The 26,978-nt window shown below is 36.3% G+C and overlaps 2 protein-coding genes across 2 annotated transcripts; one reads left to right on the top strand and one right to left on the bottom strand.

Moving 5' to 3' along the window:
• Window positions 1-11,287: 11,287 nt before the first annotated feature.
• ACRALDRAFT_2042966 (40S ribosomal protein eS17) lies at window positions 11,288-11,860 on the top strand (the record flags this gene model as incomplete). The annotated part of the gene is made up of 3 exons (XM_071021303.1): window positions 11,288-11,434; window positions 11,510-11,710; window positions 11,762-11,860. The coding sequence occupies 3 exons, from the start codon at window positions 11,288-11,290 to the stop codon at window positions 11,858-11,860; spliced, it is 447 nt and encodes a 148-aa protein (XP_070874223.1).
• Window positions 11,861-12,195: 335 nt separating this feature from the next.
• On the bottom strand, window positions 12,196-20,241 carry ACRALDRAFT_211857 (uncharacterized protein; the record flags this gene model as incomplete). Its single annotated transcript, XM_071023798.1, has 6 exons — window positions 12,196-12,233; window positions 12,282-13,096; window positions 13,134-13,180; window positions 13,218-13,237; window positions 13,301-13,335; window positions 20,201-20,241. The coding sequence occupies 6 exons, from the start codon at window positions 20,239-20,241 to the stop codon at window positions 12,196-12,198; spliced, it is 996 nt and encodes a 331-aa protein (XP_070874224.1).
• Window positions 20,242-26,978: the final 6,737 nt, after the last annotated feature.

Consider the following 26,978-nt stretch of genomic DNA (forward strand, 5'->3'; position numbering starts at 1 on the left):
CTATATTATCTTTATTATAAGATTACTATTATATATTTATTAATTTAGATAGTTGATGTAAATTAGTAAATACTTAATAAAGCATGGTACACTATAATATATACTATAGGCTTCTATTAATAAGCTATTTTGATTAGGATAGCTTATATTAATAGTGACTTTAATACCCCGGCTAAGTTTATAACTTTATATTCACTGTTTATAGTATCTAGTATAAAAGCATCTAGTTATAAGAGTATCTTAATCTATATTATATAGAATATATAGTATTATAAAGTATAGGTATACATATACCTAATTATAAATGTATATATACCTAATTATAAATATATATATTATATCATAACTGCTCTAGAATACAGAGTATATACTAATTTAACTAAAATATATCCTTTAATATATAGAAAAAGTATAGTAAAAAAGTGTAATTTTTCCCCCTATATTATAAAATTATATGATAAATTATATGTAATGTAATTTATTTTAGAAAAATTATATTATATATAATGTATTATAATTTGTAATTTAGTTTTTTTAATGCTCTGGTTATATCCCTGTTGATATTATACTCATAATAAGTATTAATCATAATAATAATAAGTATAATATCTAAGTCAAAATAAACAGTATATAGCTATATAACTAGACGTCTACTTTATAACCAGCTTAACCTATACTATAATACTATACGTATTATACGTATATATATACTTAGCTTATAATATATATTATATAAATATACTAGGTATCGTAAATACGATATCTTGGTTATTACTTAAGGTAATAACGTGGCGTGATAACCGTCGTGTAGGCTATTAACGTAATAGTCGCCACCTAATCTTCCAGGGTCTTTTGCTAGCCCCGGATCCAGGAAGAAATCCCGGAAGTCAGTTCTTTACATAAGCTCTTTACACCTTCGTGAAACAAGCAGTAATCCTACGGATCTGCGAATTCAATAGCTATTTACTTAATTTTCCTCTCTTCCGCGCGTACAGCCTACTACTCATAGCCTAATTTATTAAAAGGTTATAAGCCCGGGTTAGCAAAGAAGGAAATCTACTCTTTTCTACCCTATTATTCTACTTAAAATACTAAAAAGACTCCCGCCTTTTTAGGCCACGTAAAAATACTAAAAAGACTCCTACCTGCCTTTTTAGGCCATCCCTTTATCCTCCCCCGGTCGCAGATCCTTATCTCCGACCGTACGAAATCCCTTTATCTCCCGAAGACAGCTAATCGAATCGAACCGTTCGTTCCGATACCACGGTTCAAAGCTCTTTATTCTTTCTAATACGGTCGCTAAGAGTCGTGCTAAGAGGCCAGCTCTTTATTCCTATTCCGGAAGAACTATACGATCGGAATAAGACTCTTTATCACGATCGGATATACTGTTCCTTTGTTTATAAAGGGACTTTTTAAAAAAAGAAGAAAAATAACGAATACGTGGATTAAACGCAGTAGGTCTTTAAAGCTCTTATAACTGCTCCACGAATAATAGCTATAATAATTAAGCCACTTAACCTACCGCGCTACCTATAATAACAGGATATCGTAATATAGTATATAAGCTTTTAGTAAAAGGTCCGCCCGTGGAAATCCTATTATTCGCTTTATACGAGCATCGCTTTTCTTCGCGCCGCGAGATCTATAAATAGCTTTATAGTTTAGACCCACTTTTGGACCCAGTTTTCGAAGCTAGGCTAATCAAAATCAGACCTTTAGCTTAGTATTCTTTATTTCTGTCCTTTATCGATAACGTAACAAAGAAAAAGGAATAAAGGAAAACGAATAAAGTTAATTCTGACCTAAATAAATAATAAAAAATATTATTCTGCTACTTAAAAATAGCCTAACAAAAGACTAGCAAAGAAATTTCAGTCCGGAAGCTCCAGGGCAGCACAGACTATCAAAACTAGACTATAGGAATACACGCTTACTTTGCTCGTAAAGGGAAATATATTAAAGACGTTATAAAGCCCCTTCCAGTAAATCCTTCTATAAAACAGAAGGAGGAGTCTCTAAAGGCAGCTAGAGATATACTCTCTGCTCTTTTAGACGGTCCCTTAACCCAGGTTTAAGGAATAAACGAAGCTTCTAAAGTATAGGATAAACTAAAGGATTTATATAAAGCAAAGGGATTCTAGGCCGACTATATCGTCCTGACTTCTTTTTTTAACCTCTCGCCTTCGGAATTCCCTAATCTCGAAGCGTATTTATATAAAATATAAAAAAGACTACTTACCTTAACTCAAAGAGGTATATCCTTTTCTAATAAAGTGGTCTTTACCTGGATTCTTAATAGTCTCGATAAGAGGTACGAATCTATAATAGAGTAAATAACTTAAGCTCTCCGTCACGATATTACTAGTTATACACTAGATAAATTAATAGCGGAATTAATAGATGCTTTAAGAAAGGTCGATTACCCGTCGAATACCCTCCTTATATAAGGTTTAAAGACATAGAAGAATAAGAAGCCCTGGAAGAAAACCAAGGGTTTATTCTATAAGAACTATAAGAAGCCTAGCTATACGCCGACTAACTACTACTTTCTTTATCCTAAAAAAGCACCTAAGAACTGGGTAATAAAGGATAATTCAGGATTAAGGAAAAATACCCAGAATAGGGTAAATAAATCCTAGTCCTCTCGAAAGGATAAGGCAAAGAAAGGAGGAAATACGCGTCTCTCTCGATAAGAGAAGCGTATAATAAACCTCGTACTAAAGGCTAAGGAACAGCACGCCTTAGATACGTCTTTAGAAAAGGAAAACAACGAGTCTGCTAGGTTAATATGATTTTAGATTAATAGAATCAGTAGCAGGATTAGCCGTAGGAAAAAGACAAGGAAAAACAATAGCAAGACGATAATAAAGACGAAGAGGCCGGCGTTATTTTTAAAGACGTTATCCCTCCTCCGTTTCCTCTTCCAGACCGTCCTAATCCTTTCATATAGGATTTGATGGATATAGATCAGGTATTTATTATCTCTTCTAAAGTTAATAATAAAGAGAATAATAATACTAACCTTAATATAGATTAGTTAGTGGAAAAGATTTATAAAATATAAGCAGAAAACAGTATTAAATTAGATCTGAATTTCTATATAGATAGCGGGGCTATAGCGTATATTATTATAAATAAAAGACTCTTTTCTACTTATAATACTAAAAAGAGAACTATTCGTTAGGGTCAGGTAAAGGAAATAAAGATATAAGGTAAAGGAGACTGCGTTATAAAATTCAGGGATACTAGAAAGCTTTTGCTTTTAAAGGAGTGCCTTTATATACCGGAAATAGGCACGAATATTATTAGTCTCTCTCGTCTTAATAGTAAAGCTCGCGGTCTTACTAGAAACAAGAAGCTCTTATTTTTTAATAATAAAGAGCCCCTCTTTCTTTATATAACGGCTCTGCTTTATAACGGGCTATACTAGGCTATAGCACGGGCACTATTATACGGGGGGGTTAAGTCTCTGAAAATAAATATAATAAATACAAGGAAAATACCAAAGAAACAGCCAGGAGACTTAACTAGAATAAAGAGGTTTCAAAGGTTCAAAGAACAGGTTTTAAAGAAACTAAATAAACAAAGAAATATCTCAAAGGGGTTGGTTGAACCTTAACAAAGAAATAATATAACAAAGAAACCTTAACCTCTTTAACCTTAAGAAAAGCTTTATAAACAAAGAGGCCGTAATAACCATCGAAGGACTACCTCTATAACTGAAAACATAACGCTATGGCATAACAGGATAGGGTATATTAACCCTATTACCTTAAAAAGTCTCTATACTAATACTCTTTAAAAGGATTATAATATAACTAACAAAGAGTTAACTGAAATACAGAGCTATGATGCCTATAAGAGAAGCAAGGCTATTACACTTACGAATAAAGATTTAGTTAATAAATATAAGGACTTTTCCTATTTAGAAAAGGTCTATATAGATCTTTATAGTCCCATCGAACCTCTTTCTTATAATAAGAAGCGTTGGATTTTGTTTATACTAGACCGTTCCACCCGGTTTCTGTGGGCATAACTGCTCTTAGATAAGTCTAAAACGACGGTAGTTATAGCTATAAAAGAGTGGAAAGCTTAGGTAGAAAATAATAATAATAATAAATATCACTTCTTTATTAAAGAAGTAGATATAGACGGTGGAAAAGAATTTAATAACGCCTCTTTTTAACGCCTCTTTATAGGTATAAAGCATAATATAAAACTACTATACACTCATAAAGCTTAAGGCTCTGTTAAACGAGTTATAAGAACTATAATAGAAAAGGTTCGAGCTCTTCTTTTCCACTCAGTGCTACCTCGATACCTTTAGGGTAAAGCTATTCTCTTAGCTATTTATATATATAACAGATCACCTAATTCAGGTCTTAAATATAAGAGTCCCTTTGAGCTTTCACAAGGTCAGAAACTTAATATTAATAATATACGGGTTTAGGGTTCTATTGTTTATTATAAAAACAACGACCCGAATATAAAGAAACTAGATACAAGGGCACTTCGAGGTGCTTTAATAGGTTTTAATGACTATAACTACAAGGTTTATAACCCAGTAACTAGAAAGACTGGTTGGTTTCGAGACGTTTATGTCTTAGAGAATCAGTTTCTTCACTCTTCTTCAGATAACTATAACAATAACTATACGCCTAAAAATGATAATAATAACCTCCCTCCTTATATTAATACTCAGGCATATAACCAGGTTTCTAACCGCGGGCCTTATTAACCCGTTAAGTATAATAAAGGAATCACTTTTAGTGAAAATACCGGTCAATTTTCATAAAATATTCCTTCGCGCGTTTCGAAACATTCTGTTAAGTCTATTCAACCTGAAGAAGACAATAATAATAACAGACGTAAGAGTCTTCGTCTACGGGCAGCGGGCTATGAAGTTCCAGCTGTTGATAATAATAATAATAATAATAATAATAATAATAATAATAATAATAATATTAACCACAGCCCGGCTAATAATAATAGTAGTCAAAGTACTAGGCTAGAAGTCCAAATACCTTCAGAACCTTTAAAACCGGACTATAAGAATTTAATATCCTATAATAATAGTGCGCACTTGCTATATCATATAAAAGATACAATACTTGGAAACCTATAGTTACAAGAAAATTCCCTATTTCTTTTAACTATAAATTCGATTAACGAACCAGCTACCTATAAACAGGCTATAAACTGCCCAGATAAAGATAAATGGATAGACGCGATAGTAGCAGAAATATCAGAACTCGAAAAGAGGAAGACCTGGGACTTAATAAGTATAAAAAATACGTCTAATAATTATAATAAAATAAAAGAAGACTACCACGTACTAGGAGGTCGTTGGGTCTTTAGAATCAAATATAATAGCTCTGGCGAAGCTATTCAATATAAGGCTCGGTGGGTTATTCAGGGGTTTAATCAGGTTCTAGGTCTTAATTATTTAGAAACCTTTTCAACTACCTGCCGGCCAGAAAGCTATAAACTAGCTTTAATACTAGGCGTATCACACGGCTAGAAATTCAGGCAGTTCGACGTCAAAAACGCGTTCGTTCATACCGATATAGATACCCTAATATACGCTATACAACCTACAGGCTTCGAGCAAGAAGACAGCTCAGAAAATAATAATAAAAATAATATAATACTCTACAAGCTTAATAAAGCTTTATACGGGTTAAATCAAAGTCCTAGACTCTGGTATAATTACCTGGTTAAAATATTATCTAAGCTAGGTTGCCGGGTCTCTAAATATAATAACGGACTTTTTACTTTTTATAAATATAAATATAATAAAAATAATAATACTAGAACAGAAGAACGAGCTATTCTTCTATGCCACGTTAACAATATAGTGGCTCTAAGCCCTTCTAAGAACACTTTAGACTACTTTTTCAAGGAAATATCTAAAGATATTACACTTAAAGATTTAGGTGAAATAAATACCTTTCTAGGCCATATAATAAATATAAATAAAGATAACAAAACTCTTTCTATAAGTCAATTGCCTTATACTAATAAGATACTTAAAAGGTGTAATAAACGAAGTCTGAAAAGGGTTAACACCCCTTATATATATAAGAAGGTCCTAGTACCAAATCCTGAACAGGCGTCAACTAATAATATAAATAAATACCAATAAGAAATCGGGGCTTTATTATATCTAGCCTTATATTCAAGACCAGATATAACGTACGCAGTTAACCAGTATTCTCGCTATATAAGTAATCCCTCGCAAGACCACTTTACTACGTTAAATCGAATCTAGGCTTATATAAATACATATCCTAATATCGGTCTTTTATATAACTATAATAAAGAAGACCTTAGTATTTACGGTTATTCTGATGCCAGCTTTTCAGACATAATCGAGGATAGAACCTCGACTTCAGGATATATTTACTGCGTAGGAGGAAATAACCCCGTTAGTTAGACCTTAACTAAACAAAAAGTCATTGCTTTATCAACAACAGAGGCCGAATATATAGCTCTCACAGAAGCTTCTAAAAAAGGAATCTATCTTTATAATCTATATAAAGATATACTACAGAATCTAGATCTAGATTCTAATACAAGAGGCAATAATAATAATAATAATAATAATAATAATACTCTCGAGATTCCTACTATCTTAATAGATAGTGAGAGTGTAAAGAAGCTCGCCGAAAACCCTGAATTTCATAAACGAGTAAAGCACATCGACAGGCAGTATCACTACTGCAGGCAACAACTTCATAATAATAAAATCAAAATCGTATATATAAATACGAAATTTAATATAGCTGATATAATGACTAAAGGTTTAGCAAAAGAGACTCATAATACTCTTTACGGTTATATAAACCTAGGTCACAAGGACGATACGTTACCTGAGTATGATTTACCGCCTTATAATAATATTAAAGAATTAAAATACTAGGTTTTAATACTTGGTATTCTTAGTTCTTTACAAGGGGATATAACTAGGTTTTTTACCTTCGGGTTTTCCTAGATATCAAAGGTTTTTCTGAAATTTCCTTTAAATAATAATACACTATAATAATAACAAGGGTTTTAGAAATTTTCCCTTGAATTAAAATCAAGAGGTTTTTCAAATTTTTTCCTCTATGTATTCTAGTCTTAGATAGACTAGGATTACTGCGCTATAACATAACCATAACTATAACCTGACTAAGCTGCACCTATTATATAAGAGTCAGCTTACGGGGGGGTGTTGATATTATACTTATAATAAGTATTAATTATAATAATAATAAGTATAATATCTAAGTCAAAATAAACAGTATATAGTTATAGCTATATAACTAGACGTCTACTTTATAACCAGCTTAACCTATACTATAATACTATACGTATTATACATGTATATATACTTGGCTTATAATATATATAATATAAATATACTAGGTATCGTAAATACGATATCTTGGTTATTACTTAAGCTAATAACGTGGCGTGATAACCGTCGCGTAGGCTGTTGACGTAACAGTCGCCACCCAATCTTCCAGGGTCTTTTGCCAGCCCCGGATCCAGGAAGAAATCCCGGAAGTCAGTTCTTTACACAAGCTCTTTACACCTTCGTGAAACAAGAAGTAATCCTACGGATCTACGAATTCAACAGCTATTTGCTTGATTTTCCTCTCTTCCGCGCGTACAGCCTACTACTCGTAGCCCAATTTATTAAAAATCCCTATTATAGTTAATGACACTACCTTTATTATCGGTACTGTTATTATTATCGTAGTTAACTAGGCGTCCGGCTAGACTCTTCTAGTTAGCGGTGGACAGACTACTAGCCAAACCATTATCCGAGTCGAACGCTAGGAACAGCCTCTCTAGCACTTCTTTAGCCTTACGGCCGACCCTATTAAGGGTATCTTCGTTAGGGAGGGCAGAGCCCCTCGCTTTAGTAGGAGTTATAAGCGACTCCGCACCGGGTATAGCTAACCCCTTTACTTTAGTGGGTGTTTTAATAACCGCACCGGGTATCGTTAACCTATTATTATTATAGCGCGCTTTAGTAGGCGCAGCGAGGCCCCTCGCTTTAATTAGAGTCGCGGATAACTCTATACCGGGTACGGCTAACCTATTATTATTATTACTACCTTTATTAGTGGTCTTCTTAATAATACTATCTTAGATAATAACGGACTGCTTTTTAGTGGTATTAAGGCCACCACCGGCCTTTTAGGGACTCTTCTAAGCTATAGCGACCTTCTTTTTAAGGGTCCCGTTAGGCGAAGTATTAGTAACGCTAACTAAGTTAACCCGTTTAGCTAACTTCTTAGCTATACGTAATTATTTCTTCCAAGAGACTATAATACTATAGAATATAGGAATTAGTAAGGGTCTAGGAATAAGTACGCGGTTACTTATATTACTATTCTATATAAAGGAAAGGTACGTTATTATCGAGAATTACTATTAATCGAGCAATAGATACTTATAATAAGCTACTTAATATTAGAACCACTAAAACTAAGGAACCGCTAAGAACCTCGCGTAATACGATAAAGAGACCCTCGGAGAACTCGGGGCGAACCACTAAGATAAGACCTTGTAAGTTACTATAATACGACGATAGGGAACGACTTATAGATAAAGCTTTAGAATAAGGCTATTATAATAATCACTTAAATAAGTAAAAAGGAGAGGAAAAAATAATAATAAGCTAGGAGGGCTAGCTAGAATATATTCTATATTAGTTACCGGACCTCGAGTAGAGCCTATATAGTTACTCCTGCCTACTCTACGATCTAGGTATACCTGCTATATTAGGAGCGCACCTATAGTTTATTATTTAGATAATAATAAAGCGTCGCGTGTACTTCTTTAAGTCTATGGGCTTTATATTTAGCTAGGCGACACGACTATTCACGGATTATTTATAAGGCCTTTAATGATAGTTTAAAGACAGAGCGTTAAAGGATCTACGAAGCTTTGTTTAGGCTTTATCACGATGGTTTAGAGGTTTAGGGGAGATTAATCTTTATACTTATATTTAGCTCTGGCTTTAATAAGTTATTTATAAAAGGCCCTATAGTGGGATAGCTATAACCTAGATACGAATAGTGGCTTATAAGCCAGAAGCCTAATATAGGCTAACTTAAGCTCTTCGTAGTCGGGTACCGTCCCAGGCCGAGTTATCTCTTCCAGGAGCTATATCCGGAGGATATAGGTTAGACGGGAGAGAGTCCATATAAGGGTACCCGGTTAACTATATTACTCTTAGGGATATAAGCACTAAAGGAGGGGGCGTAATATTATAGGTATAATTTATCGAAGCCAGGGATAGCCTAAGCAGGAGGAAATATTATATCCTAGTAGTCACGAAGGGGATTAGATAGAGGTATAGTATTCGGAGATAGGCGGCCGAGTCGGCTCCGGGACTAGTACTATCCGGACCGGCCTAATATAGTATAATAAGGAGGACTACCGGCGAATAGGTCGTGGTCCTAGGAATAACTTCGAGGGGATTCTCTAAGGTTCTCGGGGAAGAGGTTCTGATTATCTATAAAAGGGATAGGTGAAGCTAAACTCCTGACTTAGAGGTTTAGCGAATAATTTAACTCTTAATTCGACCTATTAGTTTATATTGCCTTTTTAATTATCTTATAACGTCTCTTTACTCTTTACACGAAAACCCCTGATATATATATATAATATAGCCTTTTATATATATATACTATAGAGTAAATAGTAATTGCTTTATTATATATTTATAAATATAGTTATATATATACTATATACTCTAAAATAAGAGCTTTATATATAGTATAAAAAATATAATTTTTCCGCTAACATTATAAAATTATATTACAAATCACATATAATATAATGTCATGTAATGTAATTTTTTTAAAAAAAATTACATTATAAATTACATTACATATAATATAATTTTTTCCGGAAATATTACATTACATTATATATGATTTGTAATGTAATTTATAATTTGTAATTTTTCTTTAATGCTCTGAATACAGGGAGGGATTTCGTAGAATAGATTAACGCTATATAAATAAGAGTACCTTAAATAAATTATACTTATATAAGAATATCCCTATATCTATATATCTTTACTTAACCCTATAGGGGGTTAAGTAGCTAATAGTTCCTTATAATTAACTAGTCCCCTTATATAACTTCTACTAGGCTGCTCTTAATCCTATAATAACTTCTACTATAACTATAACTATTCTCTAAAAGTATCCCTTAAAAGGTAGAATATAGATCTATAAAATAGGTATATAGGGATATACACCTTATTTCGGGTTATAGAGGCAAGTAGGTTATACTAGCCTAAAGGAGTATAAATAAACCCGGAGAACTAAACAAGGGGGGCCAGAGGACCGGTACTCGATATATTTATATCCGAGACTTAGGCCTTATTCGATAGTTTCAATAACTTATTAAAGAATTTTAATAACTTTATATAAGGTATATCGTAGCTAAGATGCTAATTTAACGCCGGTCCTTTTCCACGATATACCCCTTTTATATAGAAATATATAGAAATATAGAAGTATGTATTTTATATATAGAAACCACCACTTTTAGCTGGTATAGAATATCGTAACTACTTATATATATATCGATAGCAGGCCTAGGTTCTATATTTTATATAGAGGGGGTCGCGGAAAGGTCCTAGTTAATTTATAGGAAATATAGGTAGTTATAACTAGGTACCTTACGAATCTTAATTATTATCGTGGCTACGAATCGCTTTAAATTATAATATTAGCTTCGTAAAAGAGCGCTGCTAAAAAGTTATTAAAGATCTTTAATAACTTAGAAGCACCTTTTAAGTGCTTCCACACTTTACTATATAAATACGAATAAGTTATTAAAGATCTTTAATAACTTATTCGCGGCTTAGCGTGGTACTTCGAAAATAGGGGTATAACAGGGGTATGGCAGAGGTTAGCATAAAAAATACGATTATTACGAAAATATCATATAAAAGGGGGCCCTTATGCATCGGTGGGTCAGGAGTTATGCATTTTTTGGTCATGTTGACGTTTTTCAACAAGTTATTGAAATTGTCGAACGGGGCCTTAGGTATGTAATATCCGACAAGGCAACTTCACAACGTATATGTCACGTGGCAGTGCGACACTATGTAAGGCGCCTTGGCAGGGTAGTCTGCCCTAGGTTTTTTACCCAGTCCCACACCCCACCCAGAATGTTTTACTCTTTCTGTTAGCCGTGCACGAAATTCAACGACGACCATACCGACAACGTCAACCCTCCACCACATCTCTCTCACGAAGGAAGCAAAATGGGTCGCGTTCGCACTAAGACGGTCAAGAAGTCCGCCAAGGTCATTATTGAGCGGTACTACCCTAAGCTCACTCTTGACTTCGAGACAAACAAGCGGATCTGCGATGAAATTGCTATCATTGCGTCAAAGCGTCTGCGCAACAAGGTTCGAAGGCAATCACGTTGAGTGCAGACCACCGGGACCAGAGTCGTTGAGCTGATATCAGTATTGGTGCTTCAGATTGCCGGCTACACCACCCATTTGATGAAGCGGATTCAACGCGGTCCCGTCCGCGGTATCTCTTTCAAGCTGCAGGAGGAGGAGCGCGAGCGCAAGGATCAATACGTCCCGGAAATCTCTGCACTGGACTTCACCCAGAATTCCGAGAGCGGCCTGCTCGATGTTGATGTTGAGACCAAGGACCTGTTGAAACACCTGGGCGTACGTTGTCTGCAAGTCTTCCATTCCTGGAGCTAATCTAACCTTTCCTAGTTCGACGGTATTCCTGTCAATGTCATTGCAGTCACCCAAGCACAGCTTCCGGAGCGAGGTGGACGGCGGTTCGGCGACAGGCCCCCTCGTCGGGATTAAGCATAATCAGGCTGGGCGGAAGAGGACAGCGTTTATGAGACATATATTGAGGGCATGGCTCTGGGCACTTCACCTATCGTAGTGAGTGCCAGCTTGAGCTCAATCAAAGGTTTTATTCCAACCTGGTGTCGCCGATTCCTTTGAGTATACTCTTAAGGATGACGCTTGACTGCCAATTATCCCTTCATCGCCAAGTGACACGCGCCACAGGATACACGGATTGCCTGCGCCAGACAGTCATTGATCAATGGCCTGATGCCACTAGCAACAGTTAACATATGGGATTCATTTCCCGTGTGATCTGTTGACGCGGGTATCTAGATATTGAAAGATTGCTATTCCCCGCTGGCCAGGTTGCGACGGAACCAGCTCACTACAGGTAATTCAGTGATTCATCCCCCTGTGACCGGGTTGCCATGACTTGCCACCTTGTCCCGTCCTTCTTTCATTTTTCCCCTCCCAGGCTTGTATCCTTCAATCATCAGGTGTGCAGAGTTTTCGTCGTCATGGCCACAGTCACTATGCTGTATACGTGGGAGTTCGGTATATCTCTCTTGTATCGTAAGCTGCAGTGTTGAATTCGTCATCCTGGCATTACCTGCGACTCCTTGTTCCAGTTTCACGGCTGTCAAGATTTCCGCGGCCTTCAGGTTGTTTTCTCCGCCAACACCAGCCTTGCCGATCTGCTCAATCGATCCGCCCTCACCGAGAAGCTCTATTTCGATTTCCATGAAGCCAGCCCTCTCCCATGCAGCAGTCTCGCTGAGTTGGAGCTTGACGTAGAGCGCTCGTCTTTTGCAATCGTCAGAACACCACCGTTCAGATTCCCCACGGTCAACAATGTCGAAATTTGCCTTGCCAACGTTGATCAACTTCCATGGCCCACCCTTAGACGGTGCGGGTTTCGGATTAGGGCAAAGGGCGTATCCGCAGAGTAGGTTGGCGTTACGCTCCTCTATAAGATCATCGAAATCGCCGGGTTGGAAGAGGCGGACATGAGCCTTAAAATCGGCGGTGTCAATATCTGCGGGCTTGCACGCAGAATATTCGGGCCCCTTCTGCGTAGGATACCCCGATAAGAGAATGACGTTCTCAAGAATCTGGCACTCGATATCCTTGCGGTGTTGTATGATGCTGGCGTGCCGCAAAGCAATCTCTCTGGGATCGTCCCTAGAATGGTGTGAATGTCTATGCACACCGCTGTGCGGAATTCGCTTCAGCCGAGTTGTCTCAGTCCTCATCGTCTTGCCAGCAGCGTAGAAACTTGTGGCACGACAACATGCGTTCGATCTGTAGATTCAATTGAGGCTGCAGGTATTTCTGATCTGTGTGCAAAAATCCTGCCCTCAATCCTCACACAGAGTACTATTGCATGGGCTGGACTAATTGGGAACGGAATAGGTTATTCCGACCCGAAAGTGATATACCGTATAAACTCACCAAATTTGGAATATCGCGCTACTGCATACCAACGACTTGGCGCCCCACAGCCCCGAAAGTCTCTAATAAACGATAGTAGCTCTGTAAGGTATTTTCAGCCTTAATATCAAAGGAGTCTATTTAACTATATTTATCGTAGTAAAACAGAGGTTATAGGAATAGAGGCTTATCGATAAGGTAGCGATATATAGGTGACCTTTATTTTAGGCTATGTGGAGAAGTAGATACTTGAGTAAAAAGGGGATAGCGCGATATTCTAATTTAGTAAGCTTATACGGCAAGTTATATTATTAGGCATTTAGGCCCTATTCGATAATTTAATCCTACTATTAAAATTTTAATAAGATATATAAAGATGCTAATCTAATCACTAAGGAATATACTTTTCCTATATACTATAATATAAATTATATATTTCTATATTTTCCTAATATGCCCCTGTTACCCCCCTATAATAGAAGTACGATTTATTTATTTATTATCTCTTACTCCGCTATCCTTATCCTACCTAGGTAGCTAGGAGTTAGAATTCTAACTATACGGCCCTTCTCTAATACCTATAGGGGGGAAAACCGTAATATAAGACTTAGGGAACTAGTATATAACTTAGATAAAAACCCCTATACTCTCCTTTTTTTAGGATTACTACCTTATACGGGTACTATAGCGGCCCCGGTGCTAACCTTATCTACTAATACGAAACTTATAGCTTTAGTACTAGGAAGTCTATAATATAGCCCGTAGCGGCTTTAAAGCCGACTATATATTTAAATTAACGACGCGTATATAGTTATCTCTATTTATTTATACGCCTTCCGTGTGCCCTAGGGTTAACCCCTATAGGCCCACTTATAGGCGACTTATATATATATATATACGCTTCCTAGGGTTAAAGCTCCTAAGCTTCCCTTACTCTTTAGATAGCTATAGGTGGAGCTAATATAGGCTATATGCCTACGCAGAACGCTTACGTAATAGCGTAAGAGGCTACTTCCGTATCGTGGAAGAGACGCCACGTATTTTACTTACGCGCTTAGGGATAGCGCGATACTGTCTTTTTATTTTCTATAGTAAGGCGACTAACTCCCCCGTGGCACCTATTAACGACTAGTAAAGCCGGGCAGAAGGTAGGTCTAACGGGCCCCCTATTTAACCCTTATTATACGTGCTAAGGCAGATAAGGGCCCCCTAGAATAGGATCCGAGTAGTATAAAAAAGGAAAAGGGGTTCCTCTTTTGCGTGCGCGTCTAGCCGGATTCGAACTAACCCGGTCACCTCGACTATATACCAGGTATACCAACACTATATTATAAAGGCAATAGAAGTACGATACTAGCAGTTAGCTTAAGTTATTCAGATTTATTATTAATAATCTGCCTTTTATATAGTAATTCTTATTTAAGTAAAAAGATACGAATAAGCTATTTTTTAATAAGATTAGCTCTATTAAAATATAAAATATTAGCTTTGTACTTTATACTTTATAGGCGATAGCGAGGCTATTCTATAATGTATCTATATATAAAATATTATAGTCCTGATTATAATATTAATATCAGGAAGGGTTCGCGCGCAGAGTGAAAGAAGAGTATTATAGGGCAAAGGGACACAGAAATCACCCCTGTGGGGGGGTGTTAATAAGGTGAAAATTAAACTCTGGCCTCCTCCTAAAGATGGGTTCGGAGGCTACGGATTTATAATATAAATCCGATTATGTAAGCGTTTGTATATAATCGTACCCGTGATAATTAAAACCTATTATTCTGGTAGGGTGGGTATCTTTCTAAGGCCCTCTATAATAGCTTTAATGGAATAGAACTTTTAGGCTTTATTTTAATATACGTAATAGTCGCTACGATATAATATATAGTAAAAAGACTACTAAAATTAAAGATTTTATATTAAGAAGGTAATGCCCCGTATTATAGATATTTCCTGGTGTATATAAACGTTTTTAAGGCATAAAACGGTATATGGTGAAAAAGACCGGCGCTGTTTTAGTGCCTTATCTACGATATCACTTTTATAACATTCTTATTAAAATGCTAATAATAGGATTAAATTATCTAACGGGGCCTTACCTATAGAGAGCGCTTATTCCGACTACGGGATTTGTTTATTCCGACTAGAGCACTATTATCGTAGCCGGCGCTGGCCGCCTACGATCGCTTTGTTTTTATTCTTTTGACTTTTTTTTCTGTTTTTTTTTATTAATTAGTTTACTTTAATCATATTGTTCGGGTCGTAATTCACCCTTTTATATAGGTATAACCGATTATATCGATCGTTAATCTGCTTTCTTATAACTAATGGATAGCCTTATTCGTTCCCGACTAGGATCTAGGTAGGATTAGGTTAGGTTAATATTATACACCTAATAAGTAATAATTATAATAATAATAAGTATAATACCTAAGTTAAAATAAATAGTATATAGTTATAGCTATATACCTGGACGTCTACTCAAGAACTAGCGCAACCTATGGTATACTGCTATAGGTATTATACGTATATATATACTTGACTGATGATATATATATATTATAAAAACACTAGGTATCGAAAATGCAATATCTTAGTTATTACTTAAGCTAATAACGTGGCGTGATAACCGTCGCGTAGCCTAATGACGTAATAGTTGCTGCCCAATCTATCAGGGTCATTTGCCAGCCCCAGATCCAGGAAGAAATCCCAGACGTCGGACCTTTATATAACTATCTATATAAGCAGTAATCCTACGGATCTACGAATTCAATAACAGCATGTATTTACTTGATTTTCCTCTCTTCCGCTAGAATCACTTATCACTTATAGCCTAATTCTTTAAAAGGCTATAAGCCCGGGTTAGTAAGAAGAAATCTACTCTTTTCTACCCTTTTATTTTATTCGGAAATACTAAAAAGACTCCTGCCTTTTCAGGCCATATACCTGTCTTTTTAAGCTATCTCTTTATCCCCCCCCTAGTATGGATCCTTAACTCCGACTATACGAAAGTCCTTTATCTCCCGAAGATAGCTAATCGAATTATTATATAACTAAATGGGTTATATAAGTATAGTTATATAGTGTCACGGGTACGATTACATATATATTAATTACGTGATCGGTTATTATATTATCAATACGTGGCCTCCGAACCCCTCTTTAGGAGGAAGCGAGAGTTTAATTTTCACCTTATTAACACCCCCCCCATAGGTGTGATTTCTGTGTCCCTTTGCCCTGTAATACTCGTCTTTCACTCTATGCGCGAACCCCTCCTGATATATAGGTATGGCTATATAGCGCAGACTTAGGACTCCAAGTGTAACGAAAGGAAAGTCCGTAGACTTTAGTTAAGGAAAAGATATTATAGAAAAGGCTCGATAGCTTAGTATCGCAGAGTGATCGTAATATATTCGTTAATTAAGCGCTGACTTTAAACCAAGACTTTAACTTGAGGGATTAAACTAATCTCTTAACGCACGTACAGAGATAGGTTCGGATCGGTGGTCCGTGCGCGGCTATCGGTCTGACTGTATGCCCATAGGTCTGCGATTATCTCGTTACACCAAGCTCTTAGGCTATTGGTTATTAGAGTAGGCGTGGCTTAGAATATAAAACAGGCTACTAGAACGGGATTCCGATTGGTCGTATTTAGCCGAGGCATAGACTATATATAGCTTAGCCTTTAGCGAGCCTATGGCTAGAAATAAAGGCAATCTATATATCTCTATAGCTCGGTTCGGTTAATTATAGCTTTATATTATACGAATCGAATCGTTTATACCGATATCACGGTTCTAAGCTCTTTGTTCTTCTAATATTACGGCTGCTAAGAGCTCGGCTCTTTGTTCTCGACCAGAAGAACTATATAATCCAAAAAGACTCTTTGTTATCGATCGGATATACTGTTTCTTTGTTTATAAAGCGGCGTTTTGAAAAAGAAGAAAAATAATGAATATTTGGATTAAATATAATAACTCTTATAAATCTACGAATAACAGCTAAACTAATTAAGCCACTTAGCCTACCGCGTTGCCTATAATATTAGGATATCGTAACGTAGTATATACGCCTTTAGTCAAAAGTCCGACTATCGAAATCCTGTTATTCGCTATATACGAGCATCGCTTTTCTTCGTGCCGCGAAATCTATAAATAGCTTTACTATTAGACCGACTTTGGACCCACTCTTCGAAGCTAGAATAATCAGAACTAAACCTTTAGCTTAGTATTCTTTATTTCTATTCTTTATCGATAACGTAATAAAGAAAAAGAAATAAAGAAAAAGAAATAAAGCAAAATAATAAAAATAACTTTCTAAATAACTCAGTTAATTGTAATCTAAATAAAAAATGAAAAATACCCTTATCCTGCTTGAAAATGGCCTAACAAGACGTTCTTAAGGAAGTCTTTATCCAGAAGCTCCAGGGCAGCATAGACTATTAAAACTGGACTATAGAAATACACGCTCACTTTGGTCGTAAAGGGAAATATATAGACGACGTTATAAAGCCCCTTCTAGTAACTCCTTCTATAAAGCAGAAGGAATAGTCTCTAAAGACAGCTGGGGATACACTCTCTGCTCTTTTAGACGGTCCCTTAGTAAGGTTTAAGGAATAAACAAAGCTTTAAAAGCATCAGAAAAACTACAGGATTTATAGAACATAAAAGGTTTTTAGGCAGACTACGACGTCCTTACCTCGTTCTTTAATCTCTTGCCTTTAGAATTCCCTAATATCGAAGCGTATTTATATAAAATATAAGAGAGACTGCTTACTTTAAATTAAAGCAATATATCTTTTCCTGATAAGGTAGACTTTATCTGGATTCTTAGTAGTCTTAATAAGAAGTACGAATCGATAATAAGGTAAATAACTTAAGCTCTCTATGACGATATATCTAGTTATATACTAGATAAATTAATAGCAGAATTAATAGACGCTTTAAGAGGGATCGATTACTCGTCGAATACCTTCTTTATATAAGGATTAAAATCATAGAAGAATAATAAGAAACTCTGGAAGAAGACTAAGGGTTGATTCTATGCAAACTATAAGAGACCTAGTTATACACCGACTAACTATTATTCTCTTTGTCCTGAAAAAGCACCTAAGAACTAGGTAATAAAAGGTAATTGAGAATTAAGGCAAAATACCTAGAATAGGGCAAATAAATCCTAGTCCACTAGAAAGGATAAAGAAAAGAAAGGAGGGAAAACGAATCTCTCTCGAAGAGAGAAGTGTATAATAAACCTTAAACTAAAGGTAAAGGAATAGTCTATTCTTATATACGTCTTTAGAAGCGGAGAATAATAATAATGAGTCTCCGCCGGTTAATATGATGTTATAATAGCAAGATTAATAGCAGAACTAACCATAGAATTAACTATAAGAAAGAGGAAAAGAAAAAGAATAACAATACGAAGACGATAATAAAGATAAAGAGCTAGGCGTTATTTTTAAAGATATCTTTCCTCCTCTATTTCCTTTTCCTAACCGTCCGAATCCTTTTATATAGGATCTAATGGATATAGATCAGGTATTAATTATCTCTTTTAAAGTTAATGTTAATAGAAATCATAATACTAACCTTAATATAGATTATAATATACACTAACTGGATGTATCACTGGCCAGCCAGTACTATAGGACCTATAAGAGGATTTAAATAAGGTAATCTTAGGGTGCAGTAAATAATATCTAAATAGGATAGATTGCTTAAAGGAGACAGCGAGGTTCCCGCTCTATGTAGCCATCGGAGAGCCTTAGTCTATCTAGGGCTAGGCTAATACTGGCACTAGTCTAGTGCTATACTGGCTTTAGTGCCGGTATAATGCTAGTATTAATCTAGCACTATACGGGTTTTATTGCCGGTATAGTAGTAGTATTAATCCAGCGCTTTATAGGATTTAGTGCTGGTATAGTATTAGATAATAGTGCGTAGTATATACCCCGGGAAGAATAAAGCCCTACGTCCCGTAGGCTTCTAACTATCCTTAAGTCTACGCGGTCTAGCTTAGACTCGGCCAGGCCGATTATTATACTAGTAATATTATTATAGACTTAGGCATATTCTCTTTGTATTATTAAAAGAAAAAAGAAATCTTTACTATATAAGATAGCGCCGTCCTAGCGCGATTCTCTAACTCCGTGGGTTTTATATAGGGACTCTCTAGGGAGACCTTATATTTCCATAGAGAGACCTTACACGTAATATTTTTATGGGGCCATAACAAAGCCGCCGAGCTGCTTAAGTACTATGCTTATTTTGATATACACGCTTGACTGTTCGTTGTACTGGTCTTGCACCACTACTCGATTTCTCTAAAGTCGGTGACAGTTTAAGGCAAAAGCCGCCTAAAAGGGGCCCTTATTAAGACATCTAGTATAGGGAAGGAAGGGAGTACAGGAATAATGGTACTACCTAGATATAAGTCGTAACTAGGTACGTGTATTACCCCTCTGGCCTGCGGGCGGGCATGGCGGGAATAACCTAAAAGATAGTATACTAATATCAGGTACAGGTATCTACTTAAGCTATACATATAAATTGTATATATACCTTAGGGAGCTTAGCGGCTTTATTATTACTCTATAAAAAGTTATGTGTAAGGTCTCTCTATGGAAATATAAGGTCTCCCTAGAGAGTCCCTTTATATATAATACTAGTAAGTGTGTTTAGCTATCCGTCCTCCTATCTTGGAGTTATTAAGTATAGACTTCGCGAAAGCCGGTAATAATAAAGGGAGAAAAGGAAAATATAACGAAAGGAAAGTCCGTAGACTTTAGTCAAGGAAAAGATATTATAGAAAAGACACGATAGCTTAGTATCGCAGAGTAATCGCAGTATATTCGTTAACTAAGCGCTGACTTTAAACCAAGACTTTAACTTAAGGGATTAAACTGATCCCTTAACGCACGTATAGAGATAGGTTCGGATCGGTGGTCCGTGCGCGGCCATCGGTCCGACTATATACCGATGGGTCTATGATTATCTCGTTATACTGGCCCCCCTCCTAATAAGTCTAGTCCCGTAGACTCGTATTATCGTGATGCCTTTAATTACGCGTTTATCGCGATTAATTATCTCTCTCTATTTAGTTCTATACAAGCCCTTATTAAAAACCTATAAGAAAAAAGAGTAGCCGCTCCTTTATTTACCTACTCGTTAGTATCCTATCGCCGACTATATACCTCGTAACTATCCGAATATTACTATAAAAACTCCGCGATACTTATTATTATTGCCTATAGTTATCTAACCTTTCGCAGATATCATACCTAGCCCTAGGTAACCGTTTAGCGACGAGTATATAGTTCCTTCGCGTAATTCTCTTCGTAGCTCTCGATCTTCCTCCTATAACCATCTTCTATTATTATAATCGCCGATTACTCGATAATTATATTTACCTATTTACTAATTTATTATTATTAATATTATCGTTATTCCGCTAATTAATCGCTATTATATCGTTAGTTAATGTATAAATCGCTATTACCCTGCGTAAGCTTAAATATAATACTAATAAGGGTTAGGAATTAGCTCTCCCTCGCGAAGCGCCTTACCTCTTTTATATATCGCGTCTAGACTCCTATACCGGTATTAATTATTTTAATAAGGCCGGCGATAATACGGGCGCTAGTCGCTACGTCGCCTACGCCCGCGGCTATTAATAATATATCGCTATATATTCGCTGACTACTCGGCGATTACCTATACTAATTAGTTTTAGATTCCCGACTTTATACTAGGTATTATTTAGCTACTCTAGAATAGGAGTCAGCAGATCCACGTATTAGATAATAACTTAATGCTAATAGCTCGGCGTCGCGGCTATAAGCGTATCTCTAAGGCGTATAAGTGGTTTTATATAGTTATAGACTATAGGGAGAAGAAGCTCTCCGCGAAGAATATAAGTCGTAAATCTATCGGCGATTATTTGGCTATATTCTAATAGTTAATAGATCTAAACGCTTATTTTAGACGAGATTTCTTCTTTTTATTTAATAATAACGGTTAACTTTATATATTAATTAGGCCGTATTAACGTGTTAAGTAGGTAATCGCGAAGAGTAAAGAGATAATCAGGACAAAGGCACTTAGTGGTCAGGACGTGATCACACTTAAGTTAAAAGGTGGGGGGTGCTAAAGAGTTAAATTAATCGCTGGCCTCCTTATCCTAAGGGCGGCTATCTATCCTTTCTTATATATATACTAGCCAGCTTTAGTCTAGTATAAGAGTCTATTCTACCCGATTAAAGTCTATTCTACCCGATTAATCACTATCTATTAGCTCGTAGCGATAACTCGACTTATACCCCGGTACCGACTATATTATAGCTAGTATCGAGTTAGGTCCCGGACCAGATACTTTATAGTCGTCTATAATCTGCCCCGGTCTAGAACCCTATCGTGACTTATTACTATCCGGTACTTAGGTACCGGAGGTCCGGTACCTAATAGGGCGCCTTATCTTTATAGTTTCCGTCCCGGAAACCCTAATACTAATCTAATATCCCTATATCTTCCTCCGACCCGGTATTCCTTTATATCCTTTTTACCCCCGATACACCTAATAATTCTATTATAACTCTAGCCTAATCTACCCGTTATATTCCTCCTTTTAATTACTAATTCCGGAATATTATCCTTTATAATAACCCTATTCTAGTCGTAATATAATCCTTTACTAACTGCTTTATTATTCTAAGTCCTTTTAGTAAGGCTAGCCTACGATTACCTTTATTATAATACTAGGGTAGTCGTTCCTTTTATTTATAGGGTTACCTTTATTATTCCTTCCGTATAAGTAAAACTAAAGACTAGTCCTACCCGACCTCGTAGATATTCTATTCTGATTTTCCTATAATCCTATTCTTATTATTTTCCTCTCTTTACCCTATTCTAATTAACTTTAATAGATTAGATATCTAGCCTTATAAGTGATCCTATACTACTCCGTAATAGAGTTAAGACTAGCTAACGATAGCTTTATATAAATTTAATCTTCCTATTAGTCCTACGGCGTGTCTTATTAATAACCTTAATCTTTCTGTTCTAGTCTCGTTTTCTTATTATAGCTATTATTATTTCGACTTATTATAAGTTCCTCCTATATTATTTAATATATAGTTAGAAGACGGGCTAACTATTATCGTAGCGTTATTTATTTACTATAGCTCCTAAAAGGAATAAGAAGCGCGCCGCTACTAGCGGTAATAGTATAGCTAGGACTCCTAGTAAATATTAGAAAAAGTCCGCCGCCGCTAACGCCCTGGCCGCTAACGCCGCTACCCCTAGTATAGCTAAGCTTATTAATACTAGTAAGGGCGAGGGCCTTTATACCCTATACTTATAATACACCGGCTACCTAGCCGATTTAGATTTAAAGGATATAGGTATTATCTTATATAAGTCGTATCGTTATAATACTAGTACGTGTTTTATTATTAGCCTTTATTTAACTCCTTACTTATATACCTTATAGAGAAATTAGCGAAATATTATTACTATTAAGTTAATAATAGTCGTTTATACCTTAATATAGGCTTATACTCCCTCCGCTATAAACCGCTTTATAGTCCGTTTAATACTAACCGTTAACTAATTACCGATAACGGGTAAGGCTACCGCTAAAGTTTTATAGGATATCCTAGAGGCCGCTAAGGTATAGCCTGGCGGGTTTAATAAAGCCTATATTATAAGTATATTTTATCCCGGGCCTAATTATATACTAATAGCTATAATAGGAAGCTACGTTTTAGGCTTAGTAAATCTTAAAGGTTAGCCTTAGTAAGTATAAGGCTAAGACTACCCGTGGTTCCGGTAAGGGCGTATAGGCTAAGCGGCGCGACGATAAAGAGATTACCGCTACTAAGTAAGATACCCTAGAACGGGCTATAACCTTATTAGAGGAGATATCGGCCTCCCTAAAGGCCTAGAAAGAGATCCCGGATCTATTAAAGTAGTTCCTAGGGGTTTAGGGCGGTATTACCGCCACGGGATCGGTTACCGGTCCTATTATAAATAATAACACCGGGGTAGTGCTCCTTAACCTAGGCGCCGGTAATAGTGTTTATAGTATACCTACCCTGGGACCGTTATCTGCCTAGAAGAAGGGTAAGGCTAAGAAGAAGGCTACCCTTATTTTAGTCGAGGATAATACTATAACTAACGATAATAACGAAGATAAGGGTGGAGATACCCTTTTACCTATTACCCCGACTCCTCCTCCTCCTCCTCCCCCTCCCGCTAATACGATAGTATAGGAACCCGATAATAACCTATAGCTAAGTCTTATTAGCCTTACCGCCGACTAATCCTTTTTTTTTTTTTTTTTTTTTTTTTTTTTTTTTTTAGAAAGGAATATTATTCCTTTTCTTTTTTTTTTTAATAAAAAATCCTTTTAAGGCACTCCGTGTATCCTTACTCCACTATTATATCGTCCCGATCTAGTCCCCGCTATACTATAGTTATCGCTAGAATATATATAAAATATCCGTTAATTAATTCCGCTAGTATATTCCTTATAGGTTCCTAGGTATTATCTTTATAGCCCTATCCTGCCTATTTAATAAGATATTCACGTTATTTTCCCTAATAGCGGTAGGATATAATAGCTTCTACCTTATATTCGTTATTTTCTTATAGTTTAACCGCGACTTCCTACGGTTTAGGTAGTAACCCGTTATAAGACCTTTATAGCTTAAGTAATAAAATAAGGAACATATTATATATCTTTATACTAGCGGGTAGCTCTAACCTATAGGCTAGTCTATAGCTACCTACTACCCCTATAATCTTATAGGGTCTAATATACTTATCGCTTAACTTATAAGATAGCCGGCGTTACTTTAGGTTTTTCGTGGAGAGTAGGACGTAGTCACTAATCTTAAACTATTAGACTATACGTCCCCGATTATAATAACGTTCGTATATCGCCTAAGCCCTCTAAATTAGTTTAGCTATAATCTTATAATCGGCCATAAGTTAGGTGGTATACCGGTCCGCCTTTACGGAGCGGACTTTACTAGCTTAGTATAACTTTACTTTATTAGGCCCCCTCGGGTTATAGCCTATTAGTGCCTCCGCGGGGGTTATCTTCGTGGCTAAATACTATACTATATTATACGTGAACTTAGCTAGTCCTAACTTATCCACCTAGTCGTCTTATTATAACGTGTAATAAGCTTATAAGTAATATTCTAAATTCTGGTTTTATTATTCCGTTTATCTATCTATCTATGGATACCACGTAGTGGATAGGCGGCGATCTATGCTTAGGTGACGATAAAGAGCTACCTAAAAACGACTAATAAATAAGGCCCCCCTATCTAAAATAATACTATCTAAAAGACCGAACTAACGGAAGATATATATCTATAATATATCCGCGAGTCCGGGCGCTATTAGGGCATTATTAGTCGGAATATATATTACGTACTTAGTTAGATAGCAGACTATGACTAAAATTATATCCTTTTTACGGCCTGCTCCTATTATAGGCGGTAGACCGGTAATAAAATTAATCGAAATCTCTAAAAATAGTTATTCGGGAATAGGAAGACTTACTAGCTCGCTATATAGCTTATAATACCTGGATATAGTATACTAGTATACTAAGCAGTTAGGGATAAACTCCCGAATATCCTTAGATATATAATTCTAGAAGTAATAGCTAGAGATCCGTCGGACGGTTCTCTTAATTCTATAATAGCTAGCTATCGGGCTATTATAGAACACTTATAGAACCTTCCTGCGTAAGCCGGAATAGTCGGGTATAAAAACCTTTCCTCGAAAATATAGGATACCTTACTTATCTCGGGACTAGGGGCTAGCCCTTTACCGGTTATCGCTGGCTTCTTACTAGTTTATATAAAACGGGTCTTTAGCCTAAGCCTTAATAATTTCTTTATATAACGTAGGCGAGTTAGGATTAGTGACCGCTCCTAGGGTAATTAATCCTAGGATAAACTTTCTTAAAAACGCTTCCGCGGCCTTAGTATATTTAGAGGTAACTTCGGAATTATTCGGGGTATACTACGGCTTCCGCGAGAAGCTATTAGCTGGGTTTAATAAGCCTGGCCGGTGCTTAATTTCAAATCATAGGCTATAATTTCTTTAAGCTAGCGTGTATACTACGCCTTTAACTTTAGCTTATCTATTAAGTATTAGTAATTTAGGTAGTTAATAAGGACTAACACGGGAGTCTGGCTATAAGCCACGTAATGCCTTTAGGTGCGGAATAATTTAATAATTACTATTAGCTCCGAATCGGGCATACTATAGTTAAGTTCGGGCCCACATAGTTTCCGGGATATAAACGCGATAGGACGCTATATTCTATCCTTGAGTTAGCTAATAACTATAGTAATTATAAACGCTAACACGTCGGGCTTAATATATATAGGTAATATAGGGTTAAAGTGCCGAAGGACGGGTGCCTCTATAAAAAGCCTCTTTATTTCGATAAATACTGCCTTAGCCTTTAGTCCGAAAATAATAATCCCGGGATTCCCTCCCTTAGTTAGGTCTATTAATAGTATAGCTACCTTAGAGTAGTTCTTAATAAATCTCCTATAAAACCCGGTAAAACCGGTAAAAACTTAAATCTTCTTAATAGTATTAGGCTCCTCCTAGTCGCGGATAGCCTTAACACGTATAGGGTCTATATAAACTCCCTCGGGACTATAGATAAACCCGAGGAATTCGACTCTATAGGTCTTAAACTTATATTTCTCGGGATTAGCAAAGAGCGACTAGTCGCGGAGTTATTATAGGACCTAACGTATATATACCCGTGCTTATCTAGGTCCTAACTATAAATTAAAATATTATCGAGGTATATTATACAGATAGTGTCTATAAGACCGGCTAAGGCCTAGTTAATATATTATTAGAAGTTTGCCGGGGTATTCGTGAGTCTAAACGGTATTACGAGGTATTTAAAGTGCCTATACTTTATCCGGAAAGCCGTCTTTTATTTATCCCCTCCCCGGATACGGAGCCGGTGGTAGGCGTCCTTAAGGATAAGCTTAGTATAATAATTAGCGGCAGATAGTCTATCTAGGATCTCGTGAATTAGTAGGAGTAGAGTACGGTCTTTAACCGTTACCTTATTAAGCCCGCGGTAGTCGATACAGAGCCATAGCTTTCCGCCCTTCTTCGGGATAAACAGGATAGGGGCTCCTACCGGACTACTTAATAGTCTAATCTAGCCCTTCGCGAGGGTATCCTTAATATATTATCGGAGTACTTCCAGTTCTTATATCGCTAAAGGGTAGATAGGCCTAAATAGTAGTGTTTTCCCCTCCTCTATATTAATACTATAGTCCTAGCGTTAGTAAGCGGGTAGTCGGCCTATATCCTTAATATTAAATATATTAGTAAAGTCCTTATATTAGTCGGGTAAGGTAAAAGGAGCCTCGGGATAATCTTTATCCGGTTCTTTATCTAATAATTCCGTTTCGGCCTTATCTGGATCCTATTATAGGCTTATCCAGCCTAACCGAAAGGAGACTTCTTTAAGTAACTTTAGCATTAAAACCTGCTATACGTCTTCTTTTACCTTTCTTATATTTCTTCGGGATATAACTAGGTCTAGGTCACCTTTTATAATAGGGTAAGTCTAAGTCTTTCGGGCCTAATTAATATTAGGGTTAACTTATCCTAACTAGGGTAGACCCAGGATAATCTTA

This window comes from Sodiomyces alcalophilus, assembly GCF_042370955.1.
Source record: "Sodiomyces alcalophilus JCM 7366 unplaced genomic scaffold ACRALscaffold_5, whole genome shotgun sequence".
Classification (NCBI taxonomy): Eukaryota; Fungi; Ascomycota; class Sordariomycetes; order Glomerellales; family Plectosphaerellaceae; genus Sodiomyces; species Sodiomyces alcalophilus.